The sequence below is a fragment of the Salmo salar genome, chromosome ssa24 (assembly GCF_905237065.1).
Source record: "Salmo salar chromosome ssa24, Ssal_v3.1, whole genome shotgun sequence".
In the NCBI taxonomy this organism is placed as follows: Eukaryota; Metazoa; Chordata; class Actinopteri; order Salmoniformes; family Salmonidae; genus Salmo; species Salmo salar.
In genome coordinates, this window is record NC_059465.1 from 14,470,828 (window position 1) to 14,486,113 (window position 15,286).

Below are 15,286 nucleotides of genomic sequence, written 5' to 3' on the forward strand. Positions count from 1 at the left end.
AGGAAACAACACACACTGTCACTGCTGCCTGCTAGAGGAAACAACACACACTGTCACTGCTGCCTGCTAGAGGAAACAACACACACTGTCACTGCTGCCTGCTAGAGGAAACAACACACACTGTCACTGCTGCCTGCTAGAGGAAACAACACACGCTGTCACTGCTGCCTGCTAGAGGAAACAACACACTGTCACTGCTGCCTGCTAGAGGAAACACACGCTGTCACTGCTGCCTGCTAGAGGAAACAACACACACTGTCACTGCTGCCTGCTAGAGGAAACAACACACTGTCACTGCTAGAGGAAACAACACACGCTGTCACTGCTGCCTGCTAGAGGAAACAACACACGCTGTCACTGCTGCCTGCTAGAGGAAACAACACACACTGTCACTGCTGCCTGCTAGAGGAAACAACACACGCTGTCACTGCTAGAGGAAACAACACACACTGTCACTGCTGCCTGCTAGAGGAAACAACACACGCTGTCACTGCTGCCTGCTAGAGGAAACAACACACGCTGTCACTGCTGCCTGCTAGAGGAAACAACACACGCTGTCACTGCTGCCTGCTAGAGGAAACAACACACGCTGTCACTGCTGCCTGCTAGAGGAAACAACACACACTGTCACTGCTGCCTGCTAGAGGAAACAACACACGCTGTCACTGCTGCCTGCTAGAGGAAACAACACACACTGCCACTGCTGCCTGCTAGAGGAAACAACACACGCTGTCACTGCTGCCTGCTAGAGGAAACAACACACGCTGTCACTGCTGCCTGCTAGAGGAAACAACACACACTGTCACTGCTGCCTGCTAGAGGAAACAACACACACTGTCACTGCTGCCTGCTAGAGGAAACAACACACGCTGTCACTGCTGCCTGCTAGAGGAAACAACACACGCCCGTCACTGCTGCCTGCTAAAGGAAACAACACACGCCGTCACTGCTGCCTGCTAGAGGAAACAACACACACCGTCACTGCTGCCTGCTAGAGGAAACAACACACACTGTCACTGCTGCCTGCTAGAGGAAACAACACACACTGTCACTGCTGCCTGCTAGAGGAAACAACACACACTGTCACTGCTGCCTGCTAGAGGAAACAACACACACTGTCACTGCTGCCTGCTAGAGGAAACAACACACACTGTCACTGCTGCCTGCTAGAGGAAACAACACACGCTGTCACTGCTGCCTGCTAGAGGAAACAACACACTGTCACTGCTGCCTGCTAGAGGAAACAACACACACTGTCACTGCTGCCTGCTAGAGGAAACAACACACGCTGTCACTGCTGCCTGCTAGAGGAAACAACACACACTGTCACTGCTGCCTGCTAGAGGAAACAACACACACTGTCACTGCTGCCTGCTAGAGGAAACAACACACGCTGTCACTGCTGCCTGCTAGAGGAAACACACGCTGTCACTGCTGCCTGCTAGAGGAAACAACACACACTGTCACTGCTGCCTGCTAGAGGAAACAACACACGCTGTCACTGCTGCCTGCTAGAGGAAACAACACACGCTGTCACTGCTGCCTGCTAGAGGAAACAACACACACTGTCACTGCTGCCTGCTAGAGGAAACAACACACTGTCACTGCTAGAGGAAACAACACACGCTGCCACTGCTGCCTGCTAGAGGAAACACACGCTGTCACTGCTGCCTGCTAGAGGAAACACACGCTGTCACTGCTGCCTGCTAGAGGAAACACACGCTGTCACTGCTGCCTGCTAGAGGAAACAACACACGCTGTCACTGCTAGAGGAAACAACACACACTGTCACTGCTAGAGGAAACAACACACGCTGTCACTGCTGCCTGCTAGAGGAAACAACACACACTGTCACTGCTGCCTGCTAGAGGAAACAACACACACTGTCACTGCTGCCTGCTAGAGGAAACAACACACACTGTCACTGCTGCCTGCTAGAGGAAACAACACACGCTGTCACTGCTGCCTGCTAGAGGAAACAACACACGCTGTCACTGCTGCCTGCTAGAGGAAACAACACACACTGTCACTGCTAGAGGAAACAACACACGCCGTCACTGCTGCCTGCTAGAGGAAACAACACACACCGTCACTGCTGCCTGCTAGAGGAAACAACACACGCTGTCACTGCTGCCTGCTAGAGGAAACAACACACGCTGTCACTGCTGCCTGCTAGAGGAAACAACACACACTGTCACTGCTGCCTGCTAGAGGAAACAACACACACTGTCACTGCTGCCTGCTAGAGGAAACAACACACACTGTCACTGCTGCCTGCTAGAGGAAACAACACACGCTGTCACTGCTGCCTGCTAGAGGAAACAACACACACTGTCACTGCTGCCTGCTAGAGGAAACAACACACACTGTCACTGCTGCCTGCTAGAGGAAACAACACACGCCGTCACTGCTGCCTGCTAGAGGAAACAACACACACTGTCACTGCTGCCTGCTAGAGGAAACAACACACGCCGTCACTGCTGCCTGCTAGAGGAAACAACACACGCCGTCACTGCTGCCTGCTAGAGGAAACAACACACGCCGTCACTGCTGCCTGCTAGAGGAAACAACACACGCCGTCACTGCTGCCTGCTAGAGGAAACACACGCTGTCACTGCTGCCTGCTAGAGGAAACAACACACTGTCACTGCTAGAGGAAACAACACACACTGTCACTGCTGCCTGCTAGAGGAAACAACACACGCTGTCACTGCTGCCTGCTAGAGGAAACAACACACGCTGTCACTGCTAGAGGAAACAACACACACTGTCACTGCTGCCTGCTAGAGGAAACAACACACACTGTCACTGCTGCCTGCTAGAGGAAACAACACACGCCGTCACTGCTGCCTGCTAGAGGAAACAATACACGCCGTCACTGCTGCCTGCTAGAGGAAACAACACACACTGTCACTGCTGCCTGCTAGAGGAAACAACACACGCTGTCACTGCTGCCTGCTAGAGGAAACAACACACGCTGTCACTGCTGCCTGCTAGAGGAAACAACACGCTGTCACTGCTAGAGGAAACAACACACGCTGTCACTGCTAGAGGAAACAACACACGCTGTCACTGCTGCCTGCTAGAGGAAACAACACACGCTGTCACTGCTGCCTGCTAGAGGAAACAACACACGATGTCACTGCTGCCTGCTAGAGGAAACAACACACGCTGTCACTGCTGCCTGCTAGAGGAAACAACACACGCTGTCACTGCTGCCTGCTAGAGGAAACACACGCTGTCACTGCTAGAGGAAACAACACACACTGCCACTGCTGCCTGCTAGAGGAAACAACACACACTGTCACTGCTGCCTGCTAGAGGAAACAACACACTGTCACTGCTAGAGGAAACAACACACTGTCACTGCTGCCTGCTAGAGGAAACACACGCTGCCACTGCTGCCTGCTAGAGGAAACAACACACGCTGTCACTGCTGCCTGCTAGAGGAAACAACACACGCTGTCACTGCTGCCTGCTAGAGGAAACAACACACGCTGTCACTGCTAGAGGAAACAACACACGCTGTCACTGCTAGAGGAAACAACACACGCTGTCACTGCTGCCTGCTAGAGGAAACAACACACACTGTCACTGCTGCCTGCTAGAGGAAACAACACACACTGTCACTGCTGCCTGCTAGAGGAAACAACACACACTGTCACTGCTGCCTGCTAGAGGAAACAACACACACTGTCACTGCTGCCTGCTAGAGGAAACAACACACACTGTCACTGCTGCCTGCTAGAGGAAACAACACACACTGTCACTGCTGCCTGCTAGAGGAAACAACACACACTGTCACTGCTGCCTGCTAGAGGAAACAACACACACTGTCACTGCTGCCTGCTAGAGGAAACAACACACGCTGTCACTGCTGCCTGCTAGAGGAAACAACACACACTGTCACTGCTGCCTGCTAGAGGAAACACACGCTGTCACTGCTGCCTGCTAGAGGAAACAACACACACTGTCACTGCTGCCTGCTAGAGGAAACAACACACTGTCACTGCTAGAGGAAACAACACACGCTGTCACTGCTGCCTGCTAGAGGAAACAACACACGCTGTCACTGCTGCCTGCTAGAGGAAACAACACACACTGTCACTGCTGCCTGCTAGAGGAAACAACACACGCTGTCACTGCTAGAGGAAACAACACACACTGTCACTGCTGCCTGCTAGAGGAAACAACACACGCTGTCACTGCTGCCTGCTAGAGGAAACAACACACGCTGTCACTGCTGCCTGCTAGAGGAAACAACACACGCTGTCACTGCTGCCTGCTAGAGGAAACAACACACGCTGTCACTGCTGCCTGCTAGAGGAAACAACACACACTGTCACTGCTGCCTGCTAGAGGAAACAACACACGCTGTCACTGCTGCCTGCTAGAGGAAACAACACACACTGCCACTGCTGCCTGCTAGAGGAAACAACACACGCTGTCACTGCTGCCTGCTAGAGGAAACAACACACGCTGTCACTGCTGCCTGCTAGAGGAAACAACACACACTGTCACTGCTGCCTGCTAGAGGAAACAACACACACTGTCACTGCTGCCTGCTAGAGGAAACAACACACGCTGTCACTGCTGCCTGCTAGAGGAAACAACACACGCTGTCACTGCTGCCTGCTAAAGGAAACAACACACGCCGTCACTGCTGCCTGCTAGAGGAAACAACACACACCGTCACTGCTGCCTGCTAGAGGAAACAACACACACTGTCACTGCTGCCTGCTAGAGGAAACAACACACACTGTCACTGCTGCCTGCTAGAGGAAACAACACACACTGTCACTGCTGCCTGCTAGAGGAAACAACACACACTGTCACTGCTGCCTGCTAGAGGAAACAACACACACTGTCACTGCTGCCTGCTAGAGGAAACAACACACGCTGTCACTGCTGCCTGCTAGAGGAAACAACACACACTGTCACTGCTGCCTGCTAGAGGAAACAACACACACTGTCACTGCTGCCTGCTAGAGGAAACAACACACTGTCACTGCTGCCTGCTAGAGGAAACAACACACTGTCACTGCTGCCTGCTAGAGGAAACAACACACGCTGTCACTGCTGCCTGCTAGAGGAAACAACACACGCTGTCACTGCTGCCTGCTAGAGGAAACAACACACACTGTCACTGCTGCCTGCTAGAGGAAACAACACACACTGTCACTGCTGCCTGCTAGAGGAAACAACACACACTGTCACTGCTGCCTGCTAGAGGAAACAACACGCACTGTCACTGCTAGAGGAAACAACACACGCTGTCACTGCTAGAGGAAACAACACACACTGTCACTGCTGCCTGCTAGAGGAAACAACACACGCTGTCACTGCTGCCTGCTAGAGGAAACAACACACGCTGTCACTGCTGCCTGCTAGAGGAAACAACACACGCTGTCACTGCTGCCTGCTAGAGGAAACAACACACGCTGTCACTGCTGCCTGCTAGAGGAAACACACGCTGTCACTGCTAGAGGAAACAACACACACTGCCACTGCTGCCTGCTAGAGGAAACAACACACACTGTCACTGCTGCCTGCTAGAGGAAACAACACACTGTCACTGCTAGAGGAAACAACACACTGTCACTGCTGCCTGCTAGAGGAAACACACGCTGCCACTGCTGCCTGCTAGAGGAAACAACACACGCTGTCACTGCTGCCTGCTAGAGGAAACACACGCTGTCACTGCTGCCTGCTAGAGGAAACAACACACGCTGTCACTGCTAGAGGAAACAACACACGCTGTCACTGCTAGAGGAAACAACACACGCTGTCACTGCTAGAGGAAACAACACACGCTGTCACTGCTAGAGGAAACACACACTGTCACTGCTGCCTGCTAGAGGAAACACACACTGTCACTGCTGCCTGCTAGAGGAAACAACACACACTGTCACTGCTGCCTGCTAGAGGAAACAACACACACTGTCACTGCTGCCTGCTAGAGGAAACAACACACACTGTCACTGCTGCCTGCTAGAGGAAACAACACACACTGTCACTGCTGCCTGCTAGAGGAAACAACACACACTGTCACTGCTGCCTGCTAGAGGAAACAACACACACTGTCACTGCTGCCTGCTAGAGGAAACAACACACACTGTCACTGCTGCCTGCTAGAGGAAACAACACACGCTGTCACTGCTGCCTGCTAGAGGAAACAACACACGCTGTCACTGCTGCCTGCTAGAGGAAACAACACACGCTGTCACTGCTGCCTGCTAGAGGAAACAACACACACTGTCACTGCTAGAGGAAACAACACACGCTGTCACTGCTGCCTGCTAGAGGAAACAACACACACTGTCACTGCTGCCTGCTAGAGGAAACAACACACACTGTCACTGCTGCCTGCTAGAGGAAACAACACACGCTGTCACTGCTGCCTGCTAGAGGAAACAACACACGCTGTCACTGCTGCCTGCTAGAGGAAACAACACACGCTGTCACTGCTGCCTGCTAGAGGAAACAACACACACTGTCACTGCTGCCTGCTAGAGGAAACAACACACGCTGCCACTGCTGCCTGCTAGAGGAAACAACACACGCTGCCACTGCTGCCTGCTAGAGGAAACAACACACGCTGTCACTGCTGCCTGCTAGAGGAAACAACACACGCTGTCACTGCTGCCTGCTAGAGGAAACAACACACACTGTCACTGCTGCCTGCTAGAGGAAACAACACACACTGTCACTGCTGCCTGCTAGAGGAAACAACACACGCTGTCACTGCTGCCTGCTAGAGGAAACAACACACGCCGTCACTGCTGCCTGCTAGAGGAAACAACACACGCCGTCACTGCTGCCTGCTAGAGGAAACAACACACGCTGTCACTGCTGCCTGCTAGAGGAAACAACACACGCTGTCACTGCTGCCTGCTAGAGGAAACAACACACACTGTCACTGCTGCCTGCTAGAGGAAACAACACACACTGTCACTGCTGCCTGCTAGAGGAAACAACACACACTGTCACTGCTGCCTGCTAGAGGAAACAACACACACTGTCACTGCTGCCTGCTAGAGGAAACAACACACGCTGTCACTGCTGCCTGCTAGAGGAAACAACACACACGGTCACTGCTGCCTGCTAGAGGAAACAACACACGCTGTCACTGCTGCCTGCTAGAGGAAACAACACACACTGTCACTGCTGCCTGCTAGAGGAAACAACACACGCTGTCACTGCTGCCTGCTAGAGGAAACAACACACACTGTCACTGCTGCCTGCTAGAGGAAACAACACACACTGTCACTGCTAGAGGAAACAACACACGCTGTCACTGCTGCCTGCTAGAGGAAACAACACACACTGTCACTGCTGCCTGCTAGAGGAAACAACACACACTGTCACTGCTAGAGGAAACAACACACGCTGTCACTGCTGCCTGCTAGAGGAAACAACACACGCTGTCACTGCTGCCTGCTAGAGGAAACAACACACGCTGTCACTGCTGCCTGCTAGAGGAAACAACACACGCTGTCACTGCTGCCTGCTAGAGGAAACAACACACGCTGCCACTGCTGCCTGCTAGAGGAAACAACACACGCTGTCACTGCTGCCTGCTAGAGGAAACAACACACGCTGTCACTGCTGCCTGCTAGAGGAAACAACACACGCTGTCACTGCTGCCTGCTAGAGGAAACAACACACGCTGTCACTGCTGCCTGCTAGAGGAAACAACACACGCTGTCACTGCTGCCTGCTAGAGGAAACAACACACGCTGTCACTGCTGCCTGCTAGAGGAAACAACACACGCTGTCACTGCTGCCTGCTAGAGGAAACAACACACGCTGTCACTGCTGCCTGCTAGAGGAAACAACACACGCTGTCACTGCTGCCTGCTAGAGGAAACAACACACGCTGTCACTGCTGCCTGCTAGAGGAAACAACACACTGTCACTGCTAGAGGAAACAACACACACTGTCACTGCTGCCTGCTAGAGGAAACAACACACACTGTCACTGCTGCCTGCTAGAGGAAACAACACACGCTGTCACTGCTGCCTGCTAGAGGAAACAACACACGCTGTCACTGCTGCCTGCTAGAGGAAACAACACACGCTGTCACTGCTGCCTGCTAGAGGAAACAACACACGCTGTCACTGCTGCCTGCTAGAGGAAACAACACACTGTCACTGCTAGAGGAAACAACACACGCTGTCACTGCTGCCTGCTAGAGGAAACAACACACACTGTCACTGCTGCCTGCTAGAGGAAACAACACACGCTGTCACTGCTGCCTGCTAGAGGAAACAACACACGCTGTCACTGCTGCCTGCTAGAGGAAACAACACACACTGTCACTGCTGCCTGCTAGAGGAAACAACACACGCTGTCACTGCTGCCTGCTAGAGGAAACAACACACGCTGTCACTGCTAGAGGAAACAACACACGCTGTCACTGCTGCCTGCTAGAGGAAACAACACACACTGTCACTGCTGCCTGCTAGAGGAAACAACACACACTGCTGCCTGCTAGAGGAAACAACACACACTGCTGCCTGCTAGAGGAAACAACACACGCTGTCACTGCTGCCTGCTAGAGGAAACAACACACGCTGTCACTGCTGCCTGCTAGAGGAAACAACACACGCTGTCACTGCTGCCTGCTAGAGGAAACAACACACGCTGTCACTGCTGCCTGCTAGAGGAAACAACACACGCTGCCACTGCTGCCTGCTAGAGGAAACAACACACGCTGTCACTGCTGCCTGCTAGAGGAAACAACACGCTGTCACTGCTGCCTGCTAGAGGAAACAACACACGCTGTCACTGCTGCCTGCTAGAGGAAACAACACGCTGTCACTGCTGCCTGCTAGAGGAAACACACGCTGTCACTGCTGCCTGCTAGAGGAAACAACACACACTGTCACTGCTGCCTGCTAGAGGAAACAACACACACTGTCACTGCTGCCTGCTAGAGGAAACAACACACACTGTCACTGCTGCCTGCTAGAGGAAACAACACACGCCGTCACTGCTGCCTGCTAGAGGAAACAACACACGCCGTCACTGCTGCCTGCTAGAGGAAACAACACACGCTGTCACTGCTGCCTGCTAGAGGAAACACACGCTGTCACTGCTGCCTGCTAGAGGAAACAACACACGCTGTCACTGCTGCCTGCTAGAGGAAACAACACACACTGTCACTGCTAGAGGAAACAACACACACTGTCACTGCTGCCTGCTAGAGGAAACAACACACGCTGTCACTGCTGCCTGCTAGAGGAAACAACACACGCTGTCACTGCTGCCTGCTAGAGGAAACAACACACACTGTCACTGCTGCCTGCTAGAGGAAACAACACACGCTGTCACTGCTGCCTGCTAGAGGAAACAACACACGCTGTCACTGCTGCCTGCTAGAGGAAACAACACACGCTGTCACTGCTGCCTGCTAGAGGAAACAACACACCTGTCACTGCTAGAGGCACTGTCACTGCTAGAGGAAACAACACACCTGTCACTGCTGCCTGCTAGAGGAAACAACACACGCTGTCACTGCTGCCTGCTAGAGGAAACAACACACGCTGTCACTGCTGCCTGCTAGAGGAAACAACACACGCTGTCACTGCTGCCTGCTAGAGGAAACAACACACCTGTCACTGCTAGAGGAAACAACACACGCTGTCACTGCTGCCTGCTAGAGGAAACAACACACACTGTCACTGCTGCCTAGAGGAAACAACACACGCTGTCACTGCTGCCTGCTAGATGCATGATTTACACAAAAGTTGACTGTGATAAGTTGACTAATATGTGGTTGTCGTACCTAGCTACCTTAAGACGAATGCACTAACTAAGTCGCTCTGCATAAGAGCTAAAGAGCTAAATGACTGAAATGTAAATGATGCGCTAGAAGTTGGGAAGGTAGTGTATTGATTTGTGAGAGAGGGGGTGTGTTGACAAGAGAACAAACATCCATAAATAAGCTGACTGTATGCCAGGTTACCAGTGGTAGTGTTGAAGTCCTGGCGCTGGGCCAGCTGTGTCTGGTAGTTGTCCGCACACTCAGACAGAACCCCTCTCAGCCCTGCCAGGGGAGACTGGAGGGCCTGTAGGGTGGTCTGGGAGTCTCCCTCCGCCACCTCCCTGTTGATGTCTGCCACAGCTCCTGCCACTGCCACAGACGAAACACACAGGATCAGTTATTACATTTAACATTTTGGTCATTTACCTCTTATCCAGAGTTATGACATTTGAATTGTGATGTGAAGAACTACTAAGAAATGATTTGCTCATGGTTTTGAGTGAATGGTTGGGAGTGAGCATGGTGTGCCTACATGCGAGAGCCTCCTCTTCATCTTGGTTGGCTGTGTGTATCCCTTCTTGAATCTGGTCGAGCCACAGCACAGCAGACTCATCCCCTGAGCTCTGGAGTCACAGACACACAGAGTCAACCTCTGCTTTTCAGAGTGGTAGACCACACACACACACATTGACAATCCACACAATGTAATGCATAATTCTAGCTTGAGATGTGCACACATAATTTTCTTCTAATAACTAACCAAGACAGCACATATAAAAACAAAATCACAAATGCCCGCCATAAAAAAAAAATCATACCTGGGTTAAAATACTGGCCATTTTGTGGTATTTTCTATTGGTTTATTAAGCCAGACATGCTCAAACTGGCACAGATATCATTTTTGTAAATATTGTAAGTATTTCAAACCCAGGTATGACGCACATTAACAGCTACAAAGACAGCGCCAGCATGAACAAGAAGCTGTACCATTTCCTCTGTGCCCAGAGGTAAGACCTGAGGGAAAATGTCAAAACACATTGTTAGTTAAATGGACAAAACATCCTCAGCTCAGTACACTGCATTGGTCATGGGTCCATGGCTCAAACACAAATACCACTTAAAATAGCAGAGAAACCACACTGAACGTTTATTCAGCCTGTCTGACCAACATTTCCTTCTCTGACTAATTGTGGAGACCTTTGGGAGCAGAGAGGTTGTCTCCCCAATGACACAAAAGGCAGGAAGGAAGCCAAGAGAAAACAGGCCCCCTTGGTATGTCAGGAAGTGGATCTGCTTTGGACCAGTGAATTCCCCACTGACCATACAGTATATAAATACCTTTAGGACGTGCACAAGACAAACAAGAACTTGTACAAGCACAAACATTACAGACCAAAGCTAAATAGGAACTTGTTACCATACATTCTAACTTGAAAATTGTAGTTCCGATCACGTGGAATCAAAATGTGTGTGACTCAAGTGGAATACTGAAGGTCAAAGCAGGTTCATGGAAACTGTTCCAGGAAGCTTGGGATTTGAAATCATCCTACTGCTACAACTGTATGTTTGATGTTACCCAAGCTGATAATCTTGTTACTTAGTATAACCAGAGTTCATCTTTTTACTCTAACATTAGTAATTTTGCATTAGACAAGCCATATTTTCAGTCACAGAAAACTGAAAGACTTGAGAAACCTGCACAAAAAAATAAACGATTTGAGGAATGACAAACTAAACAGTAAACTATTAGGACAGTCTCCTCCCACTCGGCTGAAATCAGTAGATTGCGTCTGACACAGAGCAGAAATTCAGTTTCAAGCCTAGACAGGAAACACACACACAGTATACACACACAGCCTCACGGTCCAGTGCTAACACCAGTGTAGCATGGACTTCCAGTACAGTAGCCTGCTTGATCATGTGAACCAGCTATCTGGATGGCTAGTTGATTCTGCTAGTTAATCCTGATAATGAACAACTAGCCTATAGCAAGTCTATTGAAACACTAGAGGACTTTGAGTTGGAATAATAATAACAATGTGGAGGAGACAGGAGAAAGACCAGACCAATACACTGGCTGGGATTCTCTTCTGTCTGACGGTAGGACTGTCTCTCCAGGACAATGGTAAGTCACTTTCTTTTACATTTCTCCATAGGATTTTAGAGAGGACATCATTCTTAAGCCTTTCATATTTCATATTACAATTGGGGACTTTGCATCCACTTGGTCAAGCTGCATTTTGGTAGGGCTTCACCAGTTCTGTTTCCCCTCCATCAACAACATGCTTGTTATGCCTAAATGTTTGCCAGTAAATCAGCTTCACAATCGCTAGTGTACGGTTGTCACACATCTTGGATGAAATGTGTAACATCATGCATGTTTTAAACAGCATTTTGAGCCAATTAACTTAAAAAATATCTAGATTATTATAATGACATTTCCATTCAATACTGTGTGTCAAAGGGACATAGATACTTTCAAAGTAGAAAACCTCACATCGGAATTAAAATCTATGTCCTTCCCCCCATTTCACCACAGAGGAGAAAGTCAACAAGACAAAAATAACCGCCGTAGCTGTGTTGGACCCAAGGACGTTCAATGGCAGGAGAGTTCAGACCAACTGTACGGCTGAGGCTGGGCCCCCCAGCTTGGTCCACCTGTCCCCTGGGGCCCCTGGGCTGGACGTGAGGCTGGAGGACCCTGCAGTAGCCTACACCACGGGGCTCCTCAGCACCCGGCTCATCCCCTCAGCCTACCTCCTGGCCATGGCAGTAGGCATCCCCTCCAACGCTTATATCCTGGCCTTCCTGAGGCTCCGGAACAGGTCCTTCTCCACGGCTGTCCTCTACCTTAGCCTGGCCCTCTCTGACCTACTCCTCCTGCTCTCCCTGGCCCTCCGAGTCCACTACCACCTAAACGGAAACAACTGGGTGTTCGGCGAAGCTGCCTGCCGTGTCGTCACCGCTTGTTTCTATGGCAATGTCTACTGCTCTGCCCACACCATCGCTTGTGTCAGCCTCAAGCGCTACCTGGCCGTGGTGAGGCCCTTCCTGTACAGGCGGCTGCCCAAGACGGCCTGGGCGCTGGGGGCAAGCCTGGGGGTGTGGGGCCTGTTTGGGGTGGCTGTGGTGCCTGAGCTCCTGGTGAGACAGAGCTTCCTGCTGCCTCGTCTGGGCTTCACCACCTGCCACGACATACTGCCCCTGGAGGACTCCCCCCATGCCCTGCTGGTGCCCTACAGGCTGGCATTGGTCTGTTTAGGGTTACTCGTGCCCTTTCTGGTCTGTGCCTGGACCCATGTGGCGGTGGTGCGGCATCTGGGTCGCTCGGGCCTTGACTGGACACCCTTCATCAGGGTCAGTACACTGGTCTTCCTCATCTTCACTGTGTGTTTCGCTCCCAGCGGCATCCTCCATATCGCCCATTACGTGAGGCTGTCCACCAGTGGGGAGGACGGGCTGTATGTGTACTCCAGCACTACAGTGTGTCTGTGCTGCCTCCACAGCTGTCTGGATCCCTTCCTGTGTATTCTCATGTCCAAGACAACCGCCTCCAAACTGCGCTTCGCCTCTCTCAGGAGGACACAGCAGACACCTGTTCTGGTGTAGACTGTGTGTATGTGCCCACTGCATTTAAAAATATATATATATTTCACCTTTATTTAAGCAGGTGAGCTAGTTGAGAACTTTTACAACTGTGACCTGGCCAAGATAAAGCAAAGCAGTGTGACACAAACACAGAGTTACACATGGAATAAACAAGCGTACAGTCAATAACACAATAGAAGAAAAAAAAGTATATATACAGTGTGTGCAAATGCCTTGAAGTAGTAAGGCAATAAATAGGCCATAGTAGCGAAGTAATTACAGTTTAGCAAATTAACACTGGAGTGATAGATGAGCAGATGATGATGTGCAAGTAGAAATACTGGTGTGCAAAAGAGCAGAAAAGTATATAAAAACAATATGGGGATGAAGTAGGTAGATTGGGTGGGCTATTTACAGATGGGCTATGTACAGCTGTACAGTATCTTCCCATTGATCTCCCATTGTCAGAGCGCAGTGGGGGAGCCCAGAGCATGAACAAGCAAACTACTGAAAATTAAGTGGCAGGGAAGCCATCTGGAACTACACGCTGTAAACAAGTTAACAGGAAACAGCACTGCTTGTAATCTGAACAATGTTATGCTATGCGTTCTCCCCTGTGGGACACTATCAGAGCTACTAAGTTGACGGTTTCGCAAATGTTTTCATTTGTGTACAGTATCAGCAAGGATGTCCTGAAAAACCAGCCGACAGCAACAGTGATGACAAAAACAAATTCTCCCAGAGACGATGTTGAGAAGCCAGACTGTTTCGGCATGTCCAGTCCACTCATTATCTCAGCCAAGGAAGGACATGCTTACTTCAAAGTTATCATTATGTACTGTTTTGTTCACAAGGACAATTTGTAAATATAAAACCCTTGCAATACAAATGAAGTATATTAATGTATTACCATGCATTCATTTATTAGTTCATTCCCATTTTACTGAGTACATTCTATTGTCCACATTGATAGGTGTAGACTGCACTCGCCTTTCATTTTAGTAATTTAGCAGACACTCTTATCCAAAACAACTTAGAGTTAAGTGCATTCATCTTAAAATAGCTAGTTAAAAAACTACATATCTCAATCTTAGAGTAATTACACTTTTCCTCAATTGTAGTAGCAGAAAACTCAGTGCTAGTAAGGGGAAAAAAAGTCAAGTGCGAGTGTTAGTTCACGACAGGCTATTTTTATATGTGAAGGGCAGCATCCTGGAGTCGCCTCTTCACTGTCGACGTTGAGACTGATGATTTGCAGGTACTATTTAATGAAGCTGCCAGTTGAGGACTTGTGAGGCGTCTGTTTCTCAAACTTGACACTAATGTACTTGTCCACTTGCTCAGTTGTGCACCGGGGCCTCCCACTCCTCTTTCTATTCTGGTTAGAGCCAGTTTGCCCTGTTCTGTGAAGGGAGTAGTATACAGCGTTGTACGGGATCTTCAGTTTCTTGGCAATTTCTCGCATGGAATAGCCTTCATTTCTCAGAACAAGAATAGACTGACGAGTTTCAGAATAAAGTTATTTGTTTCTAGCCTGTAATCGAACCCACAAATGCTGATGCTCCAGATACTCAACTAGTCTAAAGGTCGGACAGTTTTATTGCTTCTTTAATCTGAACAACAGTTTTCAGCTGTGATAAAATAATTGCAAAAGGGTTTTTTAATGATCAATTAGCCTTTTAAAATTATAAACTTGGATTAGCTAACACAACGTGCCATTGGAACACAGGAGTGATGGTTGCTGATAATCTGTTCGTTTGCAGCTACAATAGTCATTTACAACATTAACGTCTACACTGTATTTCTGATCAATTTGATGTTATTTTAATGGACAAAAAAAAGGTGCTTTTCTTTCAAAAACAAGGACATTTCTAAGTGACCCCAAACTTTTGAACGGTAATACATATTATATACACACACACTATTTA

The 15,286-nt window shown here is 49.8% G+C and overlaps 2 protein-coding genes across 3 annotated transcripts in view; one reads left to right on the forward strand and one right to left on the reverse strand.

The window, feature by feature from the left end:
• Window positions 1-15,286, reverse strand: part of iqgap2 (IQ motif containing GTPase activating protein 2) — a 102,473-nt gene that overhangs the window by 27,619 nt on the left and 59,568 nt on the right. For both annotated transcript variants that reach the window (XM_045706983.1, XM_045706982.1), the window contains exons 16-17: window positions 10,303-10,393; window positions 9,972-10,139 (exon numbers count right to left, since the gene is read on the reverse strand). In XM_045706983.1, the coding sequence (XP_045562939.1) occupies window positions 9,972-10,139; window positions 10,303-10,393 (259 nt within the window). The remainder of the gene's footprint in view (window positions 1-9,971; window positions 10,140-10,302; window positions 10,394-15,286) is intronic.
• LOC106585042 (proteinase-activated receptor 3-like) lies at window positions 11,605-14,251 on the forward strand. Its single transcript, XM_014170793.2, has 2 exons — window positions 11,605-11,895; window positions 12,310-14,251. Exons 1-2 carry the CDS (start codon window positions 11,808-11,810, stop codon window positions 13,377-13,379), a joined length of 1,158 nt encoding a protein of 385 aa, XP_014026268.1. The 5' UTR covers window positions 11,605-11,807; the 3' UTR covers window positions 13,380-14,251.

What these genes read in the sequence shown, in the direction of transcription:
- LOC106585042 (XM_014170793.2), top strand. Translation starts at nt 11,808, where the DNA reads ATGTGGAGGAGACAGGAGAAAGACCAGACCAATACACTGGCTGGGATT. An exon ending in ACTGTCTCTCCAGGACAATG is followed by an intron (nt 11,896 to 12,309) that starts GTAAGTCACTTT and finishes ATTTCACCACAG; the next exon opens with AGGAGAAAGTCAACAAGACA.